Source organism: Odocoileus virginianus, chromosome 11, assembly GCF_023699985.2.
Source record: "Odocoileus virginianus isolate 20LAN1187 ecotype Illinois chromosome 11, Ovbor_1.2, whole genome shotgun sequence".
Classification (NCBI taxonomy): domain Eukaryota; kingdom Metazoa; phylum Chordata; class Mammalia; order Artiodactyla; family Cervidae; genus Odocoileus; species Odocoileus virginianus.
Genome location: NC_069684.1, coordinates 1,347,796 through 1,366,645, shown reverse-complemented (window position 1 = coordinate 1,366,645; position 18,850 = coordinate 1,347,796). Strand labels below are relative to the sequence as shown.

Sequence of the window (18,850 nt, the reverse complement as noted above, 5' to 3'; positions counted from 1 at the left end):
GCTCCCTGGGAGGGACTTTTCTGTACCAAGCGGCAGGAGTCACGTTATTTTTCATTGAGTCCCAAGGCAGCGGAGGTAGGGAGCGCTGGAGAGGGCCCATCCCCCGAACCCAGCTTGGAGGTCAAGGCCGTCTCTGTACCTTAACGTAGTGGTCCTTGGAGCCAGTCACCACCAGGTCATGCTGGCTGGCCGTCTGGGTGACCGTCAGGCACATCACAGGGCCAATGTGGCCGGTCAGCTTGCCGACGGGCTGGAACCTGTGGGGGTGGAGACGTCCAGCTGGAGCGAGTGAACCGGGGGGACCCTGGGGTGGGACGGGGGTCGGCTCCAGGTGAACACGCTGGCCGGGGTCCTGGGGGCTGGGGGGAGCAGTGAGGTCCTGCCGCCCGGGGGTCACCTGCCAGCCAACCGCACTCCCCGGGCCCCCCACCTGCTGAGCTCCCAGACACGGACGGCGTTCCCCGAGGCGGCGTAGAGCGTGCTGCCTGCGGGGCTGAGTGCAATCTGGTTGATCTGGTGCTCCCCCTGTCCGCTGGTGACTGTGCGGGTGGACGCGGCCGCGCAGGCGTCCCCCGAGAACACCTGGCCCGAGGACCTGCCGGTGAGGGAGACAGGTGGGGTAGGGGGTGCGCCTGCTGGGCGGGCTGAGCCCTGGCTCCCACCCCAGCCCCGACAGCCTGGCGGGGAAAACTCACGTGAGCGTCCGGACGCACTTGGCCGAGTCTCGGATGTCCCACACCTTGATGTAGGAGGCGGACACGGAGAACACGAGCCCCGAGTGGCTGCAGTACTTGATGGAGACCACATTGTTGGGGTGGCCCTTCAGAGCCGCGATCTCCTGCCCCGTTACCAGGTTCCACATCTTACAGCTGCGATCTAAGGGGAAGCAGGGACCGCCCTGTCACATCCCCACACCCCGCAGGGCCGCCAAGATTGGGGGAGGTGTCGACATGCCCAGAGGAGGTGCTCTGGGTCTGGGGGGCCAACACGGGCTCACGCCTGCCCCCGAGCACAGATGGGCGCGTTGCTCCTGATGGGGGCCCAGCAGGCACTGCGGAGGTGCTGGGCCTACAGCAAAGCTCGACACGTGCCATCCACGGACCAGTGAGCCAACTAGGGCAAGCAAACCTCAGGGGAAAAACCCTGGGCTCAGCCAGCCTCATTGGACTCGCAGCTCTCCCTCCTGCCATGCAGGTCTGTGGGTACACACAGCTGCTTCCTGCTGGCACTAAGTCAGTGTGGGAAACGCGAGGCCCCAAGTGCTGGGGCGGGTGTGGAGGAGGCTGCTGACGTGAACGATGCTGACACGCTTCTGGGCGTTCCGGAGGCAGGTCTGGGTGGAGCCCCCGGGGCCAGCTAGGAGGGGAGGCCCAGGGTGGGGAGCCCTGAGCGCCGACAGGAGCAGGTTCCCATCTCCTCGGCCGCGGTCTCGGGCGGAGGGAGCAGGCGGCTGGGAGACCCTGAGCCCGTGGGGCAGGTCTGGGTTCCACCCACCTTTGGAGCCCGTGAAGAGCAGCTCATCTGTGGCATCCACGCAGAGTACAGGCTTGGTGTGGCCCTCGGCCATGGAGACGCACTGCAGCGGGGCTGTCCTGGCGCCCTTGGCTCCTCCAACCGGGGTGATGATGCCCCTTCCCGGGAGAGAGGGAGAGAGGTGCCCATCAGCCCGGGGCTACGGCCAGGCCGAGTGAGGCTCCAGGGTGCGGGGCACACGCAGGGGCTCCGGGGCCCCAGGCACCATCCCGAACGCTTCCAGGCAGCCAGACCAGCCAGGCACAGCCGGGGGTCAGAACAGACGGGCCCTGCCTGCGGGGGGTGCCCTCTGACCCTGCCTGACCCAGAACCTGAGGCGCAGATGCCCCCAGGCCAGAGCCGGGTGGGAGAGGCCCCAGAGCTGGGGGGCTCCTCTGCCACCTCAGCGACCCCAGGGAGGGTGGGGGGTGCAGATGGGGTGGGGGGCGCAGGCTGCCCAGCCCTTGCAGAGATGGATTCGTGTGCAGGCGTGCACACACGCCCGGTGGGACCAGCATGATCAGGCCGGTGACTGCCATTCGCACAGCCTGCTCAGAGCCGCAGGAAGGATGCCCCGGCCCCGCTCTGAGTAGCTACACCAGGCTAGAGCGACCCTGCCTGTCCGCAAGCCGACGGAGGAGGCCTGTCTTGAGCGGGCCCAGGAACCCAGCTACACCCCAGCCTGCGGAGGCCCAGAGGAGGAAGAGCTTGTTCTCAGCGGGGGTCTCTGAGAACAGGCCCCCAGCCCCATTAGGTGCACGTCTGAAAGCACGCCAGCCCTACGTCTGTCCTCTCCAAAGAGAGCGCCCCTGCGACAAGGACGCCGTGGCCTACAACATCCGACGGGACCCACGTCCTGCCTTGCCTGCAGCTGCTGACGAAGCCCAGGGCTCCGCCGGCCCACCCCGAGGACAGCGGTTGGCCAGGCCTGGCCACCCCAGGCGTCACATACGCACGAACGGCCCCCCGGCTCGCCCCACCCCAGCTAGCTGCTTCTGTTTTACAGGCCCAGCTGCGTGGCCAGGGAAGGAGCCCCAGGCAGCCAGCTTATGGGAAACCATACAGTGAAAGCATAAAGCTCCTTCCAGGAGCGAGGCCTGGGGGCGGGTTACAGAGGCGTCCCCCCCACCGTGTGGGAGGTGCAGAGAGCAGCGGTCGCCCAGGAAGGGCAGGGGAGCCTCAGCCCCGGGGAGGGGGGGGCCCTTCCCCAGCAGGGGCTCAGGCCCACCGGGTCTGGGGGCCTGCTCTGCTGTGGGGGGGCTGCACGGGGCTGGCTGGGGGACAGTCTTCTGGTATGCCTGGTCCTCGGGCCAGGAGACGTGGGCAGGGGCCCTCCTGGCTCAGGGCCAAGGTCATGAGCGAGCCCCTGACTTTGTGGAAAAGATCCGACCCTTCCAGCACCACCAGGCCTTTCTCGGGGGTCCAGTGCCCCAGGCTCCCGTGCCCGCCCTTCCCGCCCAGTGATGAGGCGCCAGCAGCCACGCCCTCCCCGAGCCCCCAGCTCCAGCCTGGCACAGTCAGAGGCCACGAAGCACCCACGAGGAAGGAGCCGGGGTGAGAAGGCAGGAGGGGTCTGGGGGAGTCACGGAGAGGAGGGGCTGCATGCTGAGGCCAGGGTGTTGGGGGGGATAAGAGGGAGCAGTGAGCCATTCTGTGTGTACCTCAGGACCTCCGACAAAGAGGAGTCGCTGTCATCAGACCTGGGGGCAGAAAATTAGCTGGATTAGGGGGGAGGGGACACACACGAGGGAGTGAGCGGCAGCAGCGTGGGGCGGTCAGAGGGCGGTTATTCTCCGTGGGGGGGCGGGAGGAGAGGAGGAGGGTGCTGAGGGCAGCGGGGAGGTGGCTGGGGGTGCCCCCAGCTAATGGGGTGGGGAGGGGCTTCGGGGAGACGGGCCTTGCTGGTCCCAGGCTCTTGGCTGCCTCACAAGCTGGGGGCCCCTTGGCCCCCGGAGTGACATTGTGACTGCTCTCACCCCTCCCAGGAGCTGCCCTCTCCCAGCAGGGACCTGCTGACCCCCAAACCCGCTGTCCCCGGAGCCTGGAAAGTGCCTGGGAGCCGGCTCTGTACATGCATGGGCCCAACACCAGAGCCACCAGACAGGACAGGGCTGGGATGCCAGGTCCACTCAGAGCTGCTGAGAAGGACCTGTGACCGTCAGGGTATGAGGGCTTCCCGCCCTGGATGATGTAGAGGTGTCTGGCAGGTGAGGGGGGCACCCTGGATGGTATGTAACCTAACTGGTATGTCGGGGTACCCAGGATGGTATGTGGGGGGGCACCTCGCTGGCCAGGGCACCCTAGCTGGTATGTGCAGCCCCCTGACTCATGTGGGGGTGCCCTGGTTGTTAGTGGGGGGTGCACTGGCTGGTGTGGGGGCACCCTAGCTGGCATGTGGGGGTACCCTGGATGGAATGTGGGGGGCACCTCACTGGCAAGGGCACCCTGGCTGGTATGCAGAGCTCCCTGACTCGTGTGGGGGTGCCCTGGCTGTTATGTGGGGTCACACTGCCTGGTGTGGGTGGCACCCTGGGTGGTGTGGGTGGCACACTGGTGGGTGTGAAGGTGCCCTGGCTGGAACAGGGGCGTCCTGGTTGGTGTGTGCAGCTCCCTGGTTTGTGTGTGGGGGGGTTCCCTGGCTGTTATGGGGGGGAGATACTCTGGTATGTGGGGGGCACCCTGACTGCGTGCCGGTGCCCTCCTCCCACAAGGGAAGACGAAGTGGGTTCAGGGGAAGAGCAGTATTTTGCCCCAGGAAGGGGCATTTCTGTGGGGAGGGGTGGATGCAGGCAAGGACTAGAACTCGGTAGCCTGGGCTTCCCCAGAGGACAGCGGCACCCCCCCCCCCACCATCTAAAAGGATAGAGGAGCTGTTAGAGCCAAGAGGGGCCCGCTGGGGCCGCAGAGTTGGGGGTGCCCGGGAGTGTTGGGGTCACAGAGCAGAGCGCGGGAGGCCCAGGCCTCCCCCTTCCCCAGGGCAGACCCCCACGTGTCAGAGGCCTCAGGTCTGGGCCCAGCTTGCCCTCTGGGAGCCTTATCTCCTCTTTGTAATACAGGAAAGACGGTCCTCACGGCTGGTTCACGGCTCAGTGGAGTCGCGTGTGTGCAAACAGAGTGCAACTTAGGGGCCATCACACTGGGAGGTGAGCGTCCAGCAGGGGCGGTCAGCGGCGGGCGCTGACCCCTCCGTGTGACCGTAACAGGGTCTCCTTCTGTGGGGACAGTCACCTAGGGGCCCGAGCATGAGCGGTGGGGAGGGGGCACGACTGAAGCTGGGGGAGGGGCCTCAGAAGAATCGGAGGCACAAGGGGCAGGCGGGCAGTTCTGCGGAGACCCCCGGGGTGCACGGCCACAGCCCCACGGCCTGCTTCCTGCCCTCTACCGCGGCCCCCGAACACTCGGGGACGGGAGAGGCCCAGGCTCAGCACGGAGCGGGGCCAGCGCGGTGTGTGCAGGGTCTCCTGCTCCCCGCCCGCCCGCGGCGAGGGCCCGCCCACAGACTCCTCGCCCCGCCCTCGACCCCGCCTGCAGATTCATCGCCCGGCCCCAGGCCCCGCCCACAGACTCCCCACCCCCGGCCGGCCCACAGACTCCTCGCCCCACCCCCGCCCCGCCTGCAAACTCCACGCCCCGCCCCGGGCCCACCTCCAGCCCGCCCGTAGACTCCTCGCCCCTCCCCGACCCCGCCCGCAGACTCCTCGCCCTGCTCCGGCCCCGCCCGCAGACTCGTCTCCCCGCCCCCTATCCCCCCCACCCCCGCCTCCAGTCCCGCCCGCAGGCTCCACGCCCCGCCCCGACCCTAGCCCCGCCCCCGGCTCCCAAGGCAGACTCCTCGCCCCGCCCCGCCCCGCCCCCGGTCCATCCTCAGACTCCTCGCCCCGCCCCCGCCCCGTCCTCAGACTCCTCGCCCCGCCCCCGCCCTTACTTGTCCAGCGCGGACCCTTGGCTCTGGTTACTGGTGAGACGAGAGAAGACGTTTCGGTCGTTGCGGGGTCGGGTGGGAGGGGACGAGGGAGGCGTGAACCCCACGTCTGAGGACCTGGCAGGCGAGCAGGACAGAGTACCGCCGTCAGGAGCCACACCGCTGCCCATGGGCCACTGGCCCCACCTTTGGCCTGGTGGTCACCTGGTTCCGGGGCTGGGACTCCCCTGCTCATCGCGGCGCGTGTGTCAGCCCGAACAAGACATGCGGGCCTCCCCGTCATTTGCAGACATGAGGACCCAAGCGCACATGTCCCCAGCTGACGTCGGAAGAGGCGGCCCTGCCCTCCTCACCCTGCACACAAGGGTTCTTTCCAAAGTGTACGTCATGTCGTGATTTTCATATTTCTGTGCTTTTGCTGGTGATGTCACTGATTAAAATGGCCCCAAAGCTGCTGCAGGCCTGTCTGGTGTGTGGAGTTCAAGGAAGCTGGGGCGTGATTGATGGAGAAAGCCCGTTAGATGAGCTTTCCTTCAGGTGTGAGCTCTATAGAGGGCTGCTGGCCCTGAGGTAAGTGCTAACGAAAGTGAAAGTTTAATTGCTCAGTAGTTTCAGACTCTTTGTGACCCCGTGGACTGTAGCCTACCAGGCGCTTCTGTCCATAGGGATTTTCCAGGCAAGAGTACTGGAGTGGATTGCCATTTCCTTCTACAGAGGATCATCCTGACCCAGGGAAAATGTGTCAGTAGTATATATTAGATAAAGTGTCTTTCAGCAGAAACTCACATGCCGGGGTGATGGAAATGCCGTGACCTGAGGCCCTCAAGTACTCTGCCCTGTACTTTGTGGGAACAATGGCTCGGGAATCACTAAGTCGGGTTCACAGTGAGGTGATAACACGACACCCACGACCTCTCTCTTCGGAAGGTGGCCCTCGGGTGCAGCTCATTCTCTGCAGAGGGGACTCTCCCTCTGGAGAGTCCTGCCGGAGAGTCCAGCCTGCACCCCCCCAGCCCACGGCGGCTCCAGTGTGTTGACTCAGTCACGGGGGCGGGATGGTTTCTGGGGTCCCAGGTGCACGGATGTCCTGCAACTCCTCCCACCAAAGGCCACAGGGTGGGGCGGCGGAGGGGGCCTGGACCAGAGGGACAGACCGGAGCACGTCTTTCTCCCCTCAAGGCAGGTGCACGAGGTCACCCTGCCCTCCACTGCTTCACAAGTGACCGCAAAGGCCACCAAACATCTCTGAGAATTAGGACGACCCAGAGAGGCGTCCAGCAACCTGCAGAAGCCCCAGGGGCCCCAGGAGCGGCTGAGCAGTTGGGGACCCTCCACTGTCCTGTGCCCCTTCCCCTTCCTGGACTGTCCTTATTCTCTCATGCCCCGCCATGCCCCCCCCACAGGACAAGACCTCCGAGGCCCAAGAACCCACGGCCCTGAGCGGGGCTGAGGCATGTTGGTCCCATGACCAGCCCAGGCCCCTGCAAAGCCGCCCACATCGAGCTCATGGCAGTCGGCAGTTTTTAGCCTTGGCCTTGGCCACCACCTCAGGCACTCATGGAGGTTGTTTTCTGAGCCTCAGCTGACAAAGGGGGGATGGGGCCACGACGGGGGGGGGGGGGGGGGGATGCTGACGGAAGTGTATACAAAGGGACTGGACGCTGCTGCAGGGTTCAGAGCACACCCTCACCTGATGGGCTGCCCTCGGTCGTAGGACTTCCTCCGGGTCAGAGGGGACGTCTCTGCACCGCGAGACTGTCGGGGGCTGGAACACAGAGCCCCATGAGGCCTGCACCCACCTCCCAGCCCCAGCCTCCCCCCGCCCCCCACCGCTCGCTCCCTCCTTACAAAGTGCTCCCTCTGGTGGGGAGGCTGATGGTCCGCGAGACCTTGTCCCGGTAGTAGGGGTCTCGGACTGAGAAGCCCACACCGTCCTCTTTGATCTCCACGAGGGATGCCAGGGACTTGGTGATGTTCTTGGTGGAGACGTCCAGTGGGGGGCCCAGGCACTCGGCCGACACAGCCTTCATCTGGGCGGACAGCTTCGGCTCGCCCTGCCACAGGAAGGGTTGGGTGGACCCACCTGCCCGGACAGGATGGTGCAGGAGGGGGAGGAGGTGGAATTCCACAGGGCAGACGGTGCTGCCAGAGGCAAAGCAGTGGACGGAAGGGCCCGGCAGACGTCACCCAGGCACGTCTTCCCGGGCGTCTGGAGAGGCTGAACCAACAGGAATGCCCTTCCCGCCCTAGACTTTGCAAGTAGAACTGCCCAGGCGGACCAGTGTCCCCAGCTCCTCAGTACATCCAGAGGCTGCGCTCACATCTCTGCTCCCGGGTCCCAGCGCTCTGCCTTCCCTCTATAATGCATCCCGCTGGGGGTTCAGTCTAGCCTAGAAACCGCTCCCTGACTGCAGACCCGCATGCACAGTGACTGAACATCCGGGGCGAGGCTCTGATCAGAGCTGGAGGTGGTTTGGTGAGGAAGAGGGGGATTTCTGAAGGCGGGGCCTTGAGCTGTGGTGATGTCACTCCATCCGCTTCAGAAGGAAGGGGCTGTCAGAGGTCACACACCCGCCCCCCCACCCTCGTTCCAGCTGAGACCCGTCTTGGCCCCCGCACCCCAGCTGGAGGCAGTACTGGGTTGGGGCTGGGGGTGGGGGCTGTGCCATGGGAAGGCGGGGACCAGGCTGTGGGGAGCAGCCTGTCTGCCTGCCAGTGGGGCTCACCTTGAACTTGAAGTCATCGTGGCTGGTGGAGCCTTTCATGGTGAATGACTGGGAGAAGCTAAGAGAGAAGCCGACAAGGGTCAGGGTGCTGACAGCTGGGATTCTGGCTCCTGGGGACTTAGACTCGTGGGTCCCCGGGAGCCTCCAGGCCCCGGTTCAGCCCTCGGCCCAGCCCGGGACATGTGCCCCCTCCCGACCTGGAAACTCACCTCCCCTCAGAGAACTCGGACACCTCCTCATCTGTGCTGGCATAGCCATTCTCTGTGGGGAAGGAAGGAGCTGGGGGTGAGACCCCAACCCACGGAGTGTGGGGAGGGCGGCCTCCCTCCCACTGTTCCTGGGGGTCAGACTGGGGCTTCTGGGGAGCACGGGGAAGCAAGGGCCTCCGGGGTGGGGGGAGGGAGCCCCGGGTGTCTGGGGGCCCCTGGGGGGCCCATACCCTGCTGCACATTGTGGATGAGGGCCTGCAGCTCAGGGCGGGCCTCGGCCTTCTCCCGCAGGGCGTCCAGGAGCACGTGGTTCTGGGAGGAGCCCGCTATATCTGTCTGCCGCAGCCGCCCCTCCAGCAGCCGGATCTGTGCCTCCTTCTGTGCCACCTGCAGCCCCTGAGGATGGGCAGCGAGGCCTGGGGTCACCCTTTCTGGCCTGGTGCTGTGGGGACCCCCATCACTGCCCTCCCAGCATCTGCGCCTCATAAGAGCTTGGAGGGCTTGTAGCCCTCACCCTGCCCCCATCACAGACCCAAGACGCACCCCGGACCCTTGGCTTCCCCCACATCCACACTAGGGGCATGCTCCCCGTGTGGCCTGAATCGTGTCCCCAGACGCATACGCAGATGTAACCCCAGGACCTCAGAAGGGGACTGCATTTGGAAATGAGGGGCTTTAAGAGATGATCAGGGCTTCCCAGGTGGTGCTAGTGGCAAAGAACCCGCCTGCCATGCAGAAGATGTAAACGATGTGCGTGGGTTCCATCCCTGGGTCGGGAAGACCCCCAGGAGGAGGGCACGGCTACCCACTCCAGTATTCTTGCCTGGAGAATCCCAAGGACAGAGGAGCCTAGCAGACAAGACTGAAGCACACTTGGCATACACGCAGGAAAGAGGTGATCAAGTTAAAAAGAAGTCTCTAGGGGGCCCTAATCCCTGTGGCTGGTGTCCTTTATAAGAGGAGATCAAGACAGACACACAGACACACACAAAGACACACAGAGACAGACACAGAGAGACAGACACACACACAGACACACACACACACACACACACACATAGACACACACACAGAGACACACAGACACACACAGACACACATAGACACACACACACAGATACACACACAGACACACACACACAAACACTCAGACACACAAGCTGCTGCCTCCCTCTCCAGAGGCTCAGGCCCTGCTGTGTGTGGTGACCACACCAAGCCCCTGGCCACATCAACTCATTAAAGCCGCACAGCCAGCCGTCACCCCCGCTTTATAGCATCCCCCCATGAGTGACGCAGCTGGGCAGCCGGCTGTGAGTGCTCCAGCCCAGGCAGGCCCCAGAGGCGCCCATCCCCTGGGTGGGGCCAGGAGGCCAGCGACCCACCCACCTTGTCGATGGACGCCTTGAGGAAGTTGTCCAGCAGGAGGCGGGCTTCAGCCAGGGAGCAGGAGCTGATGACCACCGACGTGTCCGTGGAGTCCAGCTCCTCCTGGGCGGGGAGGCAGAGGGCGCGTCACCCGCCTGCCCCGCCGCCCCACCCACGCCCGCCCGGCCCGCCCGGCCCCCGGGCACTTTGGTCTCCTCCAGCTGCACGATGGTGGCCTGGCAGTCGCCGATGCTGTCGTTGATGTAGTCGATGTTGGCCGCCAGCACCTCGATCTCCTCCGCCAGCTCCTGAAGCCCCTTCTCCTCCTCGGGGCTCTCTGCCTGCAGCCGCTCCCGCTTCCTGCGCAGCGCCTCCTGCAGGAGGGACAGCTCCTCCCTTTTCTGGGGAGGGGGCGAGGCCTCAGGCTGCTGCCCCGCGCCAGGGGAGTGGGAGGGGGACGGAGGGGTGGGCCCACCTTGATGAGCCGCTCCATGTCGGCTTCCAGGTTGACGATGGTCATCCTCTGCATGACGATGTCCAGGATCCTCCGCTCCAGCGACTGCCACTTGAGCCTGGCGGCCTTGCTGAAGCTCTGGCTGGCCCCCTTCTTCTGGAACTTCTTCCTGGGGGGGGCACAGGCGAAGGGGCCAGGGCGGGGCCACTCTCAGCCTCTGCACGGTGCGGAGCCTCTCACCTGGAGCCTCTGAGGCCCCATCCCGCAGCCCCCAAAGCTCAGGCGCCCGGCCGCCTCACCTGGCAGGGCGGGCACCAGGCACGGTGGGCGCGGGGTGGCTCCCCAGGAAGTGGTTGATCTTGCGGTCCCACTGGCGCACGATGCTGGAGACGGAGCGGGCCCCCGATTCGGCCTCAGACGAGGTGGTGCTGGCCGACACCTCGGCCCCCGAGTCCAGCATGGGTGACTTCGGTCCTACTCGCCCTGCCACCCGCTCAGACATGGGCTTGGCCAGACGCCTCAGTGCAGAAACCTGGGGGTCCAGAGGAGAGGGGCCCACTGCGCGGGGTGCCCCCAGGCCCACGCAAAGGCCCAGCCTGGGGGTGCTAGGCAGGGAGAATACCGGGGCCACTCTGTCCTGGCCTGGGTTTGGGGTGGAGAAAGGGCCAAGGAGTCTTTGATGTGAAATGAACAAAAAAGGGACTTCTCTTTTTAAAAACTAACATCTCGTGCATCCAGACCCAAACCCTTCCTCCCCTCGCTTCAGCGCCCCCACGGAGTAACCCTGGGTCGGCACTCAGCGGGGGCGGGAGGGGGGCTGCTCTGGGGGCTGGGCAGGGGCCTGAACTCACCTCCTGAGTCTTCCTCCTCAACACTATTTCCTGCTGCCTCTTCTGGGACTCCAGAGCTCGAATCTGAAACTGGGGGTGAGAAGGGGGTGGAGCCCTCGCTCAGGCCCTGAGCCTGGTCCCCCGACCCCGGGCCGGCTTGGGAGGGCAGCCTTGTGCTGCCAGAACTCGCAGGGAAAGGGGACCCAGCATTTGGAGGGCACGTCTCTCGGCCTCTTCTCCCCACCAGAGCAGGGGCGAGGAGCCTGGGGCAGAGGGCTGGGCCCCGCAGGCCTCTCTGCAGGCTGGACGCTGGGGCTGGCATGCTGGGTCCTGGCCAGCGTGGGACTCCAGGCCCAGCTCGGAACCACATGGGGACCAGGCTGGGTGCCTGTAGCCGTCCTGCCCTCCCGTGTGGGGCCGCACTCTCTTCCAGGCAGCTCCTCTCCACCGAGGACGGCCTGCCGGGGCCCGGGCGGTCAGGAGGGGCGCCAGTGCGTGGGGAGATGGGCCCTCACCTCCTGCCGCCGCTGCTCCTTCCGGAGCTGCGCGATCTCCCGGGTCCGCTTGGTCTCCACCAGCCGCCGCCGCTGCTGCTCCTCCCGCATCTGCTTCATCAGGGCCACCTGGGGGGGGGGGGGCGGCAGTGAGGTGGGGGGCAGCGCCTCGGGGCCTGTCCCCTACTCTCCGCAGAGCCTGAAGCCGACCCGCCCCCTGGCCAAGCTCCCAACAGGAATGGCCTTTCTGCCAGCCTGGCCGTGCAGGCATCACCACGCGGCAGGTCCAGCGCGGCCCCCACGGCTCTGGTCATGGCCCCTAGTGGCCCCCACTCGTAGCCACCGCCAGGGCCCGGCCGGTGTGGGCCCAGCCTGCGTGGCCGGAGGCAGGCGCTCCTGCCTGGATGGAGCTGAGCTGCTGTGGGGTGAGCCCCAGGCCAGGCTCACGGTGACCATAAAAACCAGGAGCATGGATGGAGCCCACACTGCATGCCCAGACCCTCGTAACAGTCAGATGAGAGAGGCGGTACCACTCCTATTTCATAAACAGGATGTGAACCTCAGAGAGACCAAACGGCTTAAAGTCAGAAATTCAGCAATGGGTGGCTAGACTTGTGGTCGGGGTCATTTTGCTTCAAAATCCAGCTCTTACCACGGCCGTGGGTCAGGGCAGGGTGGGCCCCCAAGCACAGAGGGCATGGTCAGGGCAGCCATGCCCCGGCATGACGGGGCACCCTTGGCTCGTCTCCCTCCAGTGCACAGGGTCAGACCCCTTCCACGAGACGGGCCATGAGAACTGGGCCGGGCGGTCCCTCCGCTACCACTGAAGCCTCGGGCACCCCAGGAACGTCACCAGCCTGCCCCGAGGACAGTCAGGAGAGGACCCGGCCCGGCAGGGAGGGAGGCTGGACGGGGGCCAGTGGCTGTGTCGGGGGAGCTACGGGGGGGGGGCCGGTCCTCCCTGCTGCTGGGCCTGTGGGTCTGGAGTGAATGCTGCCCCAAAGGGCTGAGGCTGGCTAAAGCGAGTCAAGCCTCGGCTGGAAGTGAACCCAAGTGTGGGGGTGCAGCATGCACCCCAACATGGCGGCCCTCTTCTGGGGCTGGAGCCAGAGCCCGAGGCTTCCTGAGGAGGAATGTGTCTTCCGGAACAAGGGCCATCTGCCCAACTCCGCCTGTGTGGCTGAGCCCCACAGAGGTCATCACAGGGTGGCAGTCTCAGAGCGGCGGGAACACTCCAGGCATGCGACATCAGGACCCCCGGTGGCACTACTCTGGGCGTCCCCGATCCCGAGGGCACCTCCGTGAGCACGGGCACCCCTCAACTTCAGTGGGAGGGTCCTGGCCACAGCGCTTGCGGCATCTGATCAGAGTCCATGCCTGCTGCCCTGGGTGCTTCTGACGAAGCCCTGCACTCCTCCTGGGCATGCCCCCTGTGGGAACACCCCTCCTGGGTACATCCCCCCGCAGGAACGGCCCAAGGGTGCTTTTCTCAGCCTCTCCCCCAGGCTCACAAGAGCTAAGTGAGCTGAGCAGAGCAGGCGGGGTCCCTGCTGAAGGGCCAAATGAGACTGAAGCCCAGGAACACGCAGGGCTCCTCTGTCCTTCCCACATGTCGTGGGCACTTTACATTAGTATTATTTTTCCAGGCCTCAGAGCCACAGGAGGATCCTCCCTCCTAGAGGTCTACAGTGGCGTCACCTCCCCTGAGATGACGGCCGGCCCGCACCTGCCAGGGCACCTGGAGAGGCTAACCAGGGGACCTGCAAGGGGACAGAAAAAGGGCGCACACAGACTTCGCGGGCGATCCGCTCAGCGAGCTCCAGTGAGAGGCCTGAAGGGCCTCCCTCCTGCCGCCAGAGGGCGCCCGCTGACCAAGTCTCCCGCATCCTCGGAACCCCGGTCGGCGTCCGCAGGCGGAGGCGGCCCAGGCCCGAGGACTCGTGCACTGCGCGCGGACGGGAGACCACGGCACTGGGCGGGGTCCCTGGGGGTCCTCTCCAGGCCCTCTACTGGGGAAGGTGCTTTCACCCTGGACAACGCTCAGGCTAAGAGGGCAAGGTCCAGGAGCAGGACAGTTGAACCAGGCAACGTCAAGTGTCCAAGACGAGCATCCACGCTGACAGTGATGGTTATTTTTAACACGGTAAATGGATTTTTAGGGCTTCCCTGGAGGCTCAGACAGTAAAGAATCTGCCTGCGATGCAGGAGACCTGGATTTGATCCCTGGGTCGGGAAGATCTCCTGGAGGAGGAAATGGCAACCCACTCCAGTATCCTTGCCTGGAGAATCCCTATAGACAGAGGGGCCTAGCGGGCTATACAGTCCATGGAGTTGCAGAGTCGGACTCTGAGCAGCTAATACTTTCTTCACTTTCAAATGGATTTTGAGACTACACCCCACCTCCGATGCCCTGAGCCCGCCCCTTTTAGCCTTCTTCCTTTCGGCCCCGCCCACAAGCCCCTCCCCGGCCCCACCTTGGCCCCGCCCCGCCTGCCGTGGCCTACATCTTGGCCCCGCCCCCAGCCCTTACTTTGGCCTTCTTCATCTCGGCCACCTCAGCCTGCAGCTTCTTGAGCTCCCTCTCGTAGCGAGACTGGTTCTTGAGTAGCCGCGCGTGCTCCTTCTGCGCCGCCTGCAGCTTCTGCAGGTCCCGGTTCATCTCCCGCAGCCTCTTCTCGTAGTCCGCCTTGATCTTGTTGGCCTTCTCCTCCGTGTAGCACTCCATGGTACCTGCGTGCCGGGGGGCAGCGTTGGCGCAGGTCCCCGGGCTCCGGTGCCCTGGGCTCGGACCGGGCGCGGGGGAGGTCTCACTGGGCGATGTTGGTGAGTCACACCCTCCTCAGCCTGTTCCGTCTGGTGAACAAGGAGGGGCTCGGACTAGGAGACAGCCAAGGATATTTTAGGGGCCTTGAAGAAGTGATTCACCCTGAGATCTCTGAGCCCAGCTCGCCAGCTTCCCATGAGGGCCCTGAGGACCAGGTCCGCTGGCTCGCTTCTGACCCATGATTGGAGGAGAGGGCTGGACCAGCGGGGAGGGGAAGGGTTAGTAAGAGAAGGCAGAGTGACAGGGACTCTGGCAGAAGAGACAAGCCTTCTCCACTCTTGACCTGATCTGCCAACAGACATGGCAGATTAACAAGTGCAAACCACCCCTTCACCCAGCAGTCTTCCTCATCTCAGTATCTACCATCATACTGGTACCTGGAGACATCCTTGGCTCCCCTCTCCTAATCTCCCACCAATCAACCAACAAAGCCCTTTGTCGGCATCCTCAAAATGTATCCAAAATTTGACGGCTTCTCACCACCTCCTGCCCACACCATCGCTCACCAGAACCTCTATAACAGGTGCCCAGCAGGTCTCAAGCTTCCACTTGTGTTTCCCTGCACAGCAGCTGGAGCGATCTCATCAGAATGCTTTCAAAATCTACATCACGTCTCTCAGAGCCCCAGCTTCCCACGTCCCTCAGAGAATAAGACAGAAGTCCTTAAAATGACTGGCACATCCGGCCACATCTCTCTTCTGACCTCCTCTGCTGCTGCCGTGCCCTTCCACTGTGCCCAGTCATCGGGGTGCCCCCAGGGCCTCAGCATCTTCTGTTCCCTCTGCCTGCAGTGCTCTTCCCCTCCCTCATTCTCAGACGCCACCTTCTCAGCGAGTCTTCCACGACTATCCTTTACAACACGTCCACCCCCTCCCAAGCACGCCCTGCCTCCTTCCCTGCTGCTTTCTCCCATGGCACTTGTCACCCCTGACACGCTATAGAGCCTGCCACTTCCTGCCGTCTGCCTCTCCCCACTAGAGCGCTCGCTCCAACATCTCTGGCACCTAGAACAAGGGCCACTCTGCAGGACTATTCCGCGGACTGTTGCTGAGTAAGTGAATGTGTGAGTGAGTGAACGAATGAATAGTAACAGGATGAACGGGCTGAGAGTGATGTACACTCTCACATTGTGAGAAGCAGATTTGTAAAGGGAACCAAAGGAAACATCCTAGGAGAGAATTAAGGGAAAAAAGACCGAGGGGTGTCACCTTCATGTACCTGGAGATGGAAAGGATTCTAATGGGTGTGGTGGGGCGGGGCCTCGCGGTGTGGGGCGGGGCCTCGCAGGGCGGGGCGGGGCCTCGCGGCGGGCGGGGCCTCGCGGTGTGTGTGGGGGGCCTCGCGGCGGGCGGGGCCTCGCGGTGTGGGGGGGGGGGCCTCGCGGCGGGCGGGGCCTCGCGGTGTGTGTGGGGGGCCTCGCGGCGGGCGGGGCCTCGCGGTGTGGGGGCGGGGCCTCGCGGTGTGGGGGGGGGGCCTCGCGGTGGGCGGGGCCTCGCGGCGGGCGGGGCCTCGCAGGGCGGGGCGGGGCCTCACTGAGGTTCTGCAGCACGCGGTCGCGCTCCAGCTGCGTGTCCCGGATCTTGTTCTGCAGCAGGATCAGCTTCTCCTCGTACTGGTGCTTCAGGGTCTGCAGCCGCCGCTGGCTGTTCTCGAGCTCGTCAATCAGCTTCTGCTTGATTTCTATCTCGCACGTCAGGTCGGCCAGGTCCACCTGATAGTTCACCTCTGTGGGTCAAGAGACAGGCTGGCTGCGGTGCCTGGGGCCCGGGGTGAGCGGGGACAGGGCCTGCCTTTGGCCCGCAGTGACCACTCAGTGACCAGCGGCGAGGGGAAATGACTCATCCCACGGTGGGCAGGGGCTGCCTGGTGGGGACACCCCGAAAGAGCAGCCTGGAAGTGATGGGCTGGCCCAGGACCTGGGGGAGCCAGGCATCTCACCCGCCCCTGCTGAGCCCCAGAGGCTGACGTCCACTCGCTGTGGACGACCCGGGAGCCAGCGGGGCTGCAGGGGGGGAGGACGCAGAGCAGCCAGCAGGACTCTGGGTCAGAGCCATGGGACACACGGCCTGCTTAGAGGAGTGGGCTTCGGAGCAGCCAGGCCTCGGTCCACGGCCCGGCTCTGCATCCGCCACACCCAGGGGTGGGCCACTAACTTTCGTGGGACTGCTCTCCAGTGGTGACGAAGGGAGGGGGTCCTAACATGTTCTTCCAGGGTGGACAGGGAGGCCGGGCACGTGAAGGGTTAAGTTCAGCTCAGAGCCCGGCACAAACGCGTGCTCAGTAAGTTTCTGCTATGATGGGTTGCATGTCTGAGTTCCTGCCTGGATGTCGGACATCCACTGCCCCAAGCAGTTTCTCTGGGTCCCCGTGGAAGGCAGCCCCTCCTCAGGGTTCCCCCGCCCGGGAGCACGCACCCTTCTCCTCTGGGTCAGAGTCGGAGTCCACCAGGCTCTCCTCGCTGCCCGAGTCCTCGTCCTCATCCTCGCGGCCCTCCTCCTCCTCACAGCCACTCTCTTCTCGCTCCTCGTCCTCCTGGGTGCCAGGCACAGGAAGGTGGGGAGTGGGGTGGGCCGTGGCTGGGGGGACTCCCTCCCCACCCTCACTCCTGGGAGAGTCCTGCCCACTCCTCCCAACAGCCTTGGCAGAGCCCCTCCAGAGCAGCCTCCCGCCTGCATCACCTAATTGGGATGTGGGGCTGAGGGAGGGACGTCACCACGGCGACCAGTCAGATACCAGGAGGCACACGGACCCACTGGAGGCCGGCCTGAGCCCTCCCCAACCCTGCACGAGCATGTCTGTGGGGACCTTCCCTTGGGCAGGGACATGGGGGCAGCTCGGGGGGGCGGGGGTCCCTCACCTCCTCGGCCTCGTTGTCATCCGTCTCCTCACTGTTCTCTTGTTGGAGTTTTGCCCTCTTTTTGAAGGCCTCTTTCTCTGGGCTGCCCAGGAGTGAAGGGTGGACAGGTTGGGGACTAACCTGCCCTGAGTGAGTGCGCAGGGTGTGGGCTGGGGGGGCAAGAGCTTCAGGAACTGGGTGGGGCTGGGCTCCAGCTCCGCAGGGGTCCACTGCTCTTTCCTAGCCCCCAGCCCAGCATTAAGCCAGGTGGGATTCTCCCTCCTCCTCCTCCTCCTGGGGGATGCCCAGCACTCGGCGGTGGGGGCCTCTGTCCACAGCGGCCTCGCTGGGTGAGCCCCCAGGCCACCTGGGTGCGCAGGGCCCCTGAGCATGGGGCCCTCGGGCCGCCCAGGGAGCGCCTCCCTCACCTCTTTCTCCGCTGCCTGACCTCCTTCTTCTTGAGCCGCTCCAGGTCCTGCTTGGCTCGGCGGATGACCTCAGAGGCATCCTCCATGGAGCTGGCCGGGGTGACTGGGGACGCGCCCAGGGAGTAGGGGCTCCGGGCCGAAGCCCGTGAGAGGCTGCGACGCAGGGACTCGTTCATGGCCTCGCTCTCCAGGAGCTTGGTCCTGCGGGGTAGGGGTGGAGGTGAGCGGCTCCACCTCGGTCCCGGGCTCCCAGGCGTGTGGGCGCCCACTCACCGCAGCTCCTCGATCTCCCGGATGTAGTTCTGGATCAGAGCACCGATGGCCTCGTTGCCGTCTCCTGTGGGGATGCGGGGACGCAGGGGGCAGGGACAGTTAAGAAGGTAAGTGCAGGGAGGCCCTTCAGCTCCAGGCTGTGGTCTCCTATCAGTGCCCCCAGCAGGGCAGGGCACACGCCCTTGTCCAAGGAGTCGCTATCAGAGAGGGGCTTGTCTGCGGGCACAGAGACCTGGGCGCTGCTGGTAACAGCGAGATTGGAAACAAGCAAATGTCCATCAACAGAGGCTGTTACGGTAAATCACTCATCACCACCACATATGGAACACTACACAGCTTAAGAGAATTAAGTGGGCTTGTGTGTTTAACACAGCATCATGCGAAGTGGAGCATCACAGTACGTGAGATTGCGTTTACAGAGAAAGGAAAAGTTGGCTGCCCTGTGAGCCCCATGTCCTGGGCTGCTGTGGGGGCAGGGCCTGCCTGCCGGCGCTCTGAGCCCGCCTGGTGCACCCAACTCACCGGCCTTGGCCAGGAGCAGGTTGGCCTCCTGGCTCATGAGCTGGGTGACGCGGTTGTTGATGGCGTCGATGGCCTCCTGCATGGCCTTCACCCGCAGGCGCAGTGCCCCGTTCTCCTTCTGCAGCAGGGCATTCTCCCGGAACAGGTCGCTGTAGCCCTCAGCGCCATCCTCCCCAATCACTCTCTTGCCCTGGGAGTGGCGGGTGGGGGGGCAGGGGGGGCAGTCAGGGATGGGGTGGGGGGTGGGGGGTGGGGGGAGGTGACGATGCTCTTCCCCACAACCCCTGCCTCTCCCCCTGCACGGCAGCCCTGCCAGCTCCGCCTGCGAGCTTTCATCTCCCAGGGCTCAGAAACCTTCCAGGGCCCCCGTGACAACAGAAAGTCCACATTTCGTGACTAGCCATTCCAGACCTTCACAATCTCACCCCACCTCCCTCTCCACTGCTCAGCTTCCT

General features: G+C 64.8%; 1 protein-coding gene and 1 long non-coding RNA gene across 5 annotated transcripts in view; one reads left to right on the top strand and one right to left on the bottom strand.

The window, feature by feature from the left end:
- The window catches only part of KIF21B (kinesin family member 21B), a 42,609-nt gene that overhangs the window by 5,602 nt on the left and 18,157 nt on the right, over nt 1-18,850 (bottom strand). For 2 of the 4 annotated variants that reach the window (XM_020906984.2, XM_020906986.2), the window contains exons 9-32: nt 18,396-18,585; nt 17,874-17,937; nt 17,601-17,801; nt 17,194-17,275; nt 16,751-16,868; nt 15,870-16,061; nt 14,043-14,242; nt 11,534-11,641; nt 11,040-11,108; nt 10,488-10,720; nt 10,210-10,357; nt 9,941-10,135; nt 9,756-9,857; nt 8,600-8,765; nt 8,370-8,421; nt 8,161-8,218; nt 7,283-7,488; nt 7,125-7,199; nt 5,438-5,551; nt 3,174-3,212; nt 1,495-1,631; nt 696-876; nt 431-595; nt 140-257 (exon numbers count right to left, since the gene is read on the bottom strand). In XM_020906984.2, the coding sequence (XP_020762643.1) occupies nt 140-257; nt 431-595; nt 696-876; nt 1,495-1,631; nt 3,174-3,212; nt 5,438-5,551; nt 7,125-7,199; nt 7,283-7,488; nt 8,161-8,218; nt 8,370-8,421; nt 8,600-8,765; nt 9,756-9,857; nt 9,941-10,135; nt 10,210-10,357; nt 10,488-10,720; nt 11,040-11,108; nt 11,534-11,641; nt 14,043-14,242; nt 15,870-16,061; nt 16,751-16,868; nt 17,194-17,275; nt 17,601-17,801; nt 17,874-17,937; nt 18,396-18,585 (3,213 nt within the window). The remainder of the gene's footprint in view (nt 1-139; nt 258-430; nt 596-695; nt 877-1,494; nt 1,632-3,173; nt 3,213-5,437; nt 5,552-7,124; nt 7,200-7,282; nt 7,489-8,160; nt 8,219-8,369; nt 8,422-8,599; nt 8,766-9,755; nt 9,858-9,940; nt 10,136-10,209; nt 10,358-10,487; nt 10,721-11,039; nt 11,109-11,533; nt 11,642-14,042; nt 14,243-15,869; nt 16,062-16,750; nt 16,869-17,193; nt 17,276-17,600; nt 17,802-17,873; nt 17,938-18,395; nt 18,586-18,850) is intronic. The other 2 variants (XM_020906985.2, XM_020906987.2) reach the window with 1 other exon arrangement.
- On the top strand, nt 4,210-5,888 carry LOC139037401 (uncharacterized). Its single transcript, XR_011490178.1, has 2 exons — nt 4,210-4,655; nt 5,724-5,888. It is a non-coding gene; the product is annotated as an uncharacterized lncRNA (long non-coding RNA).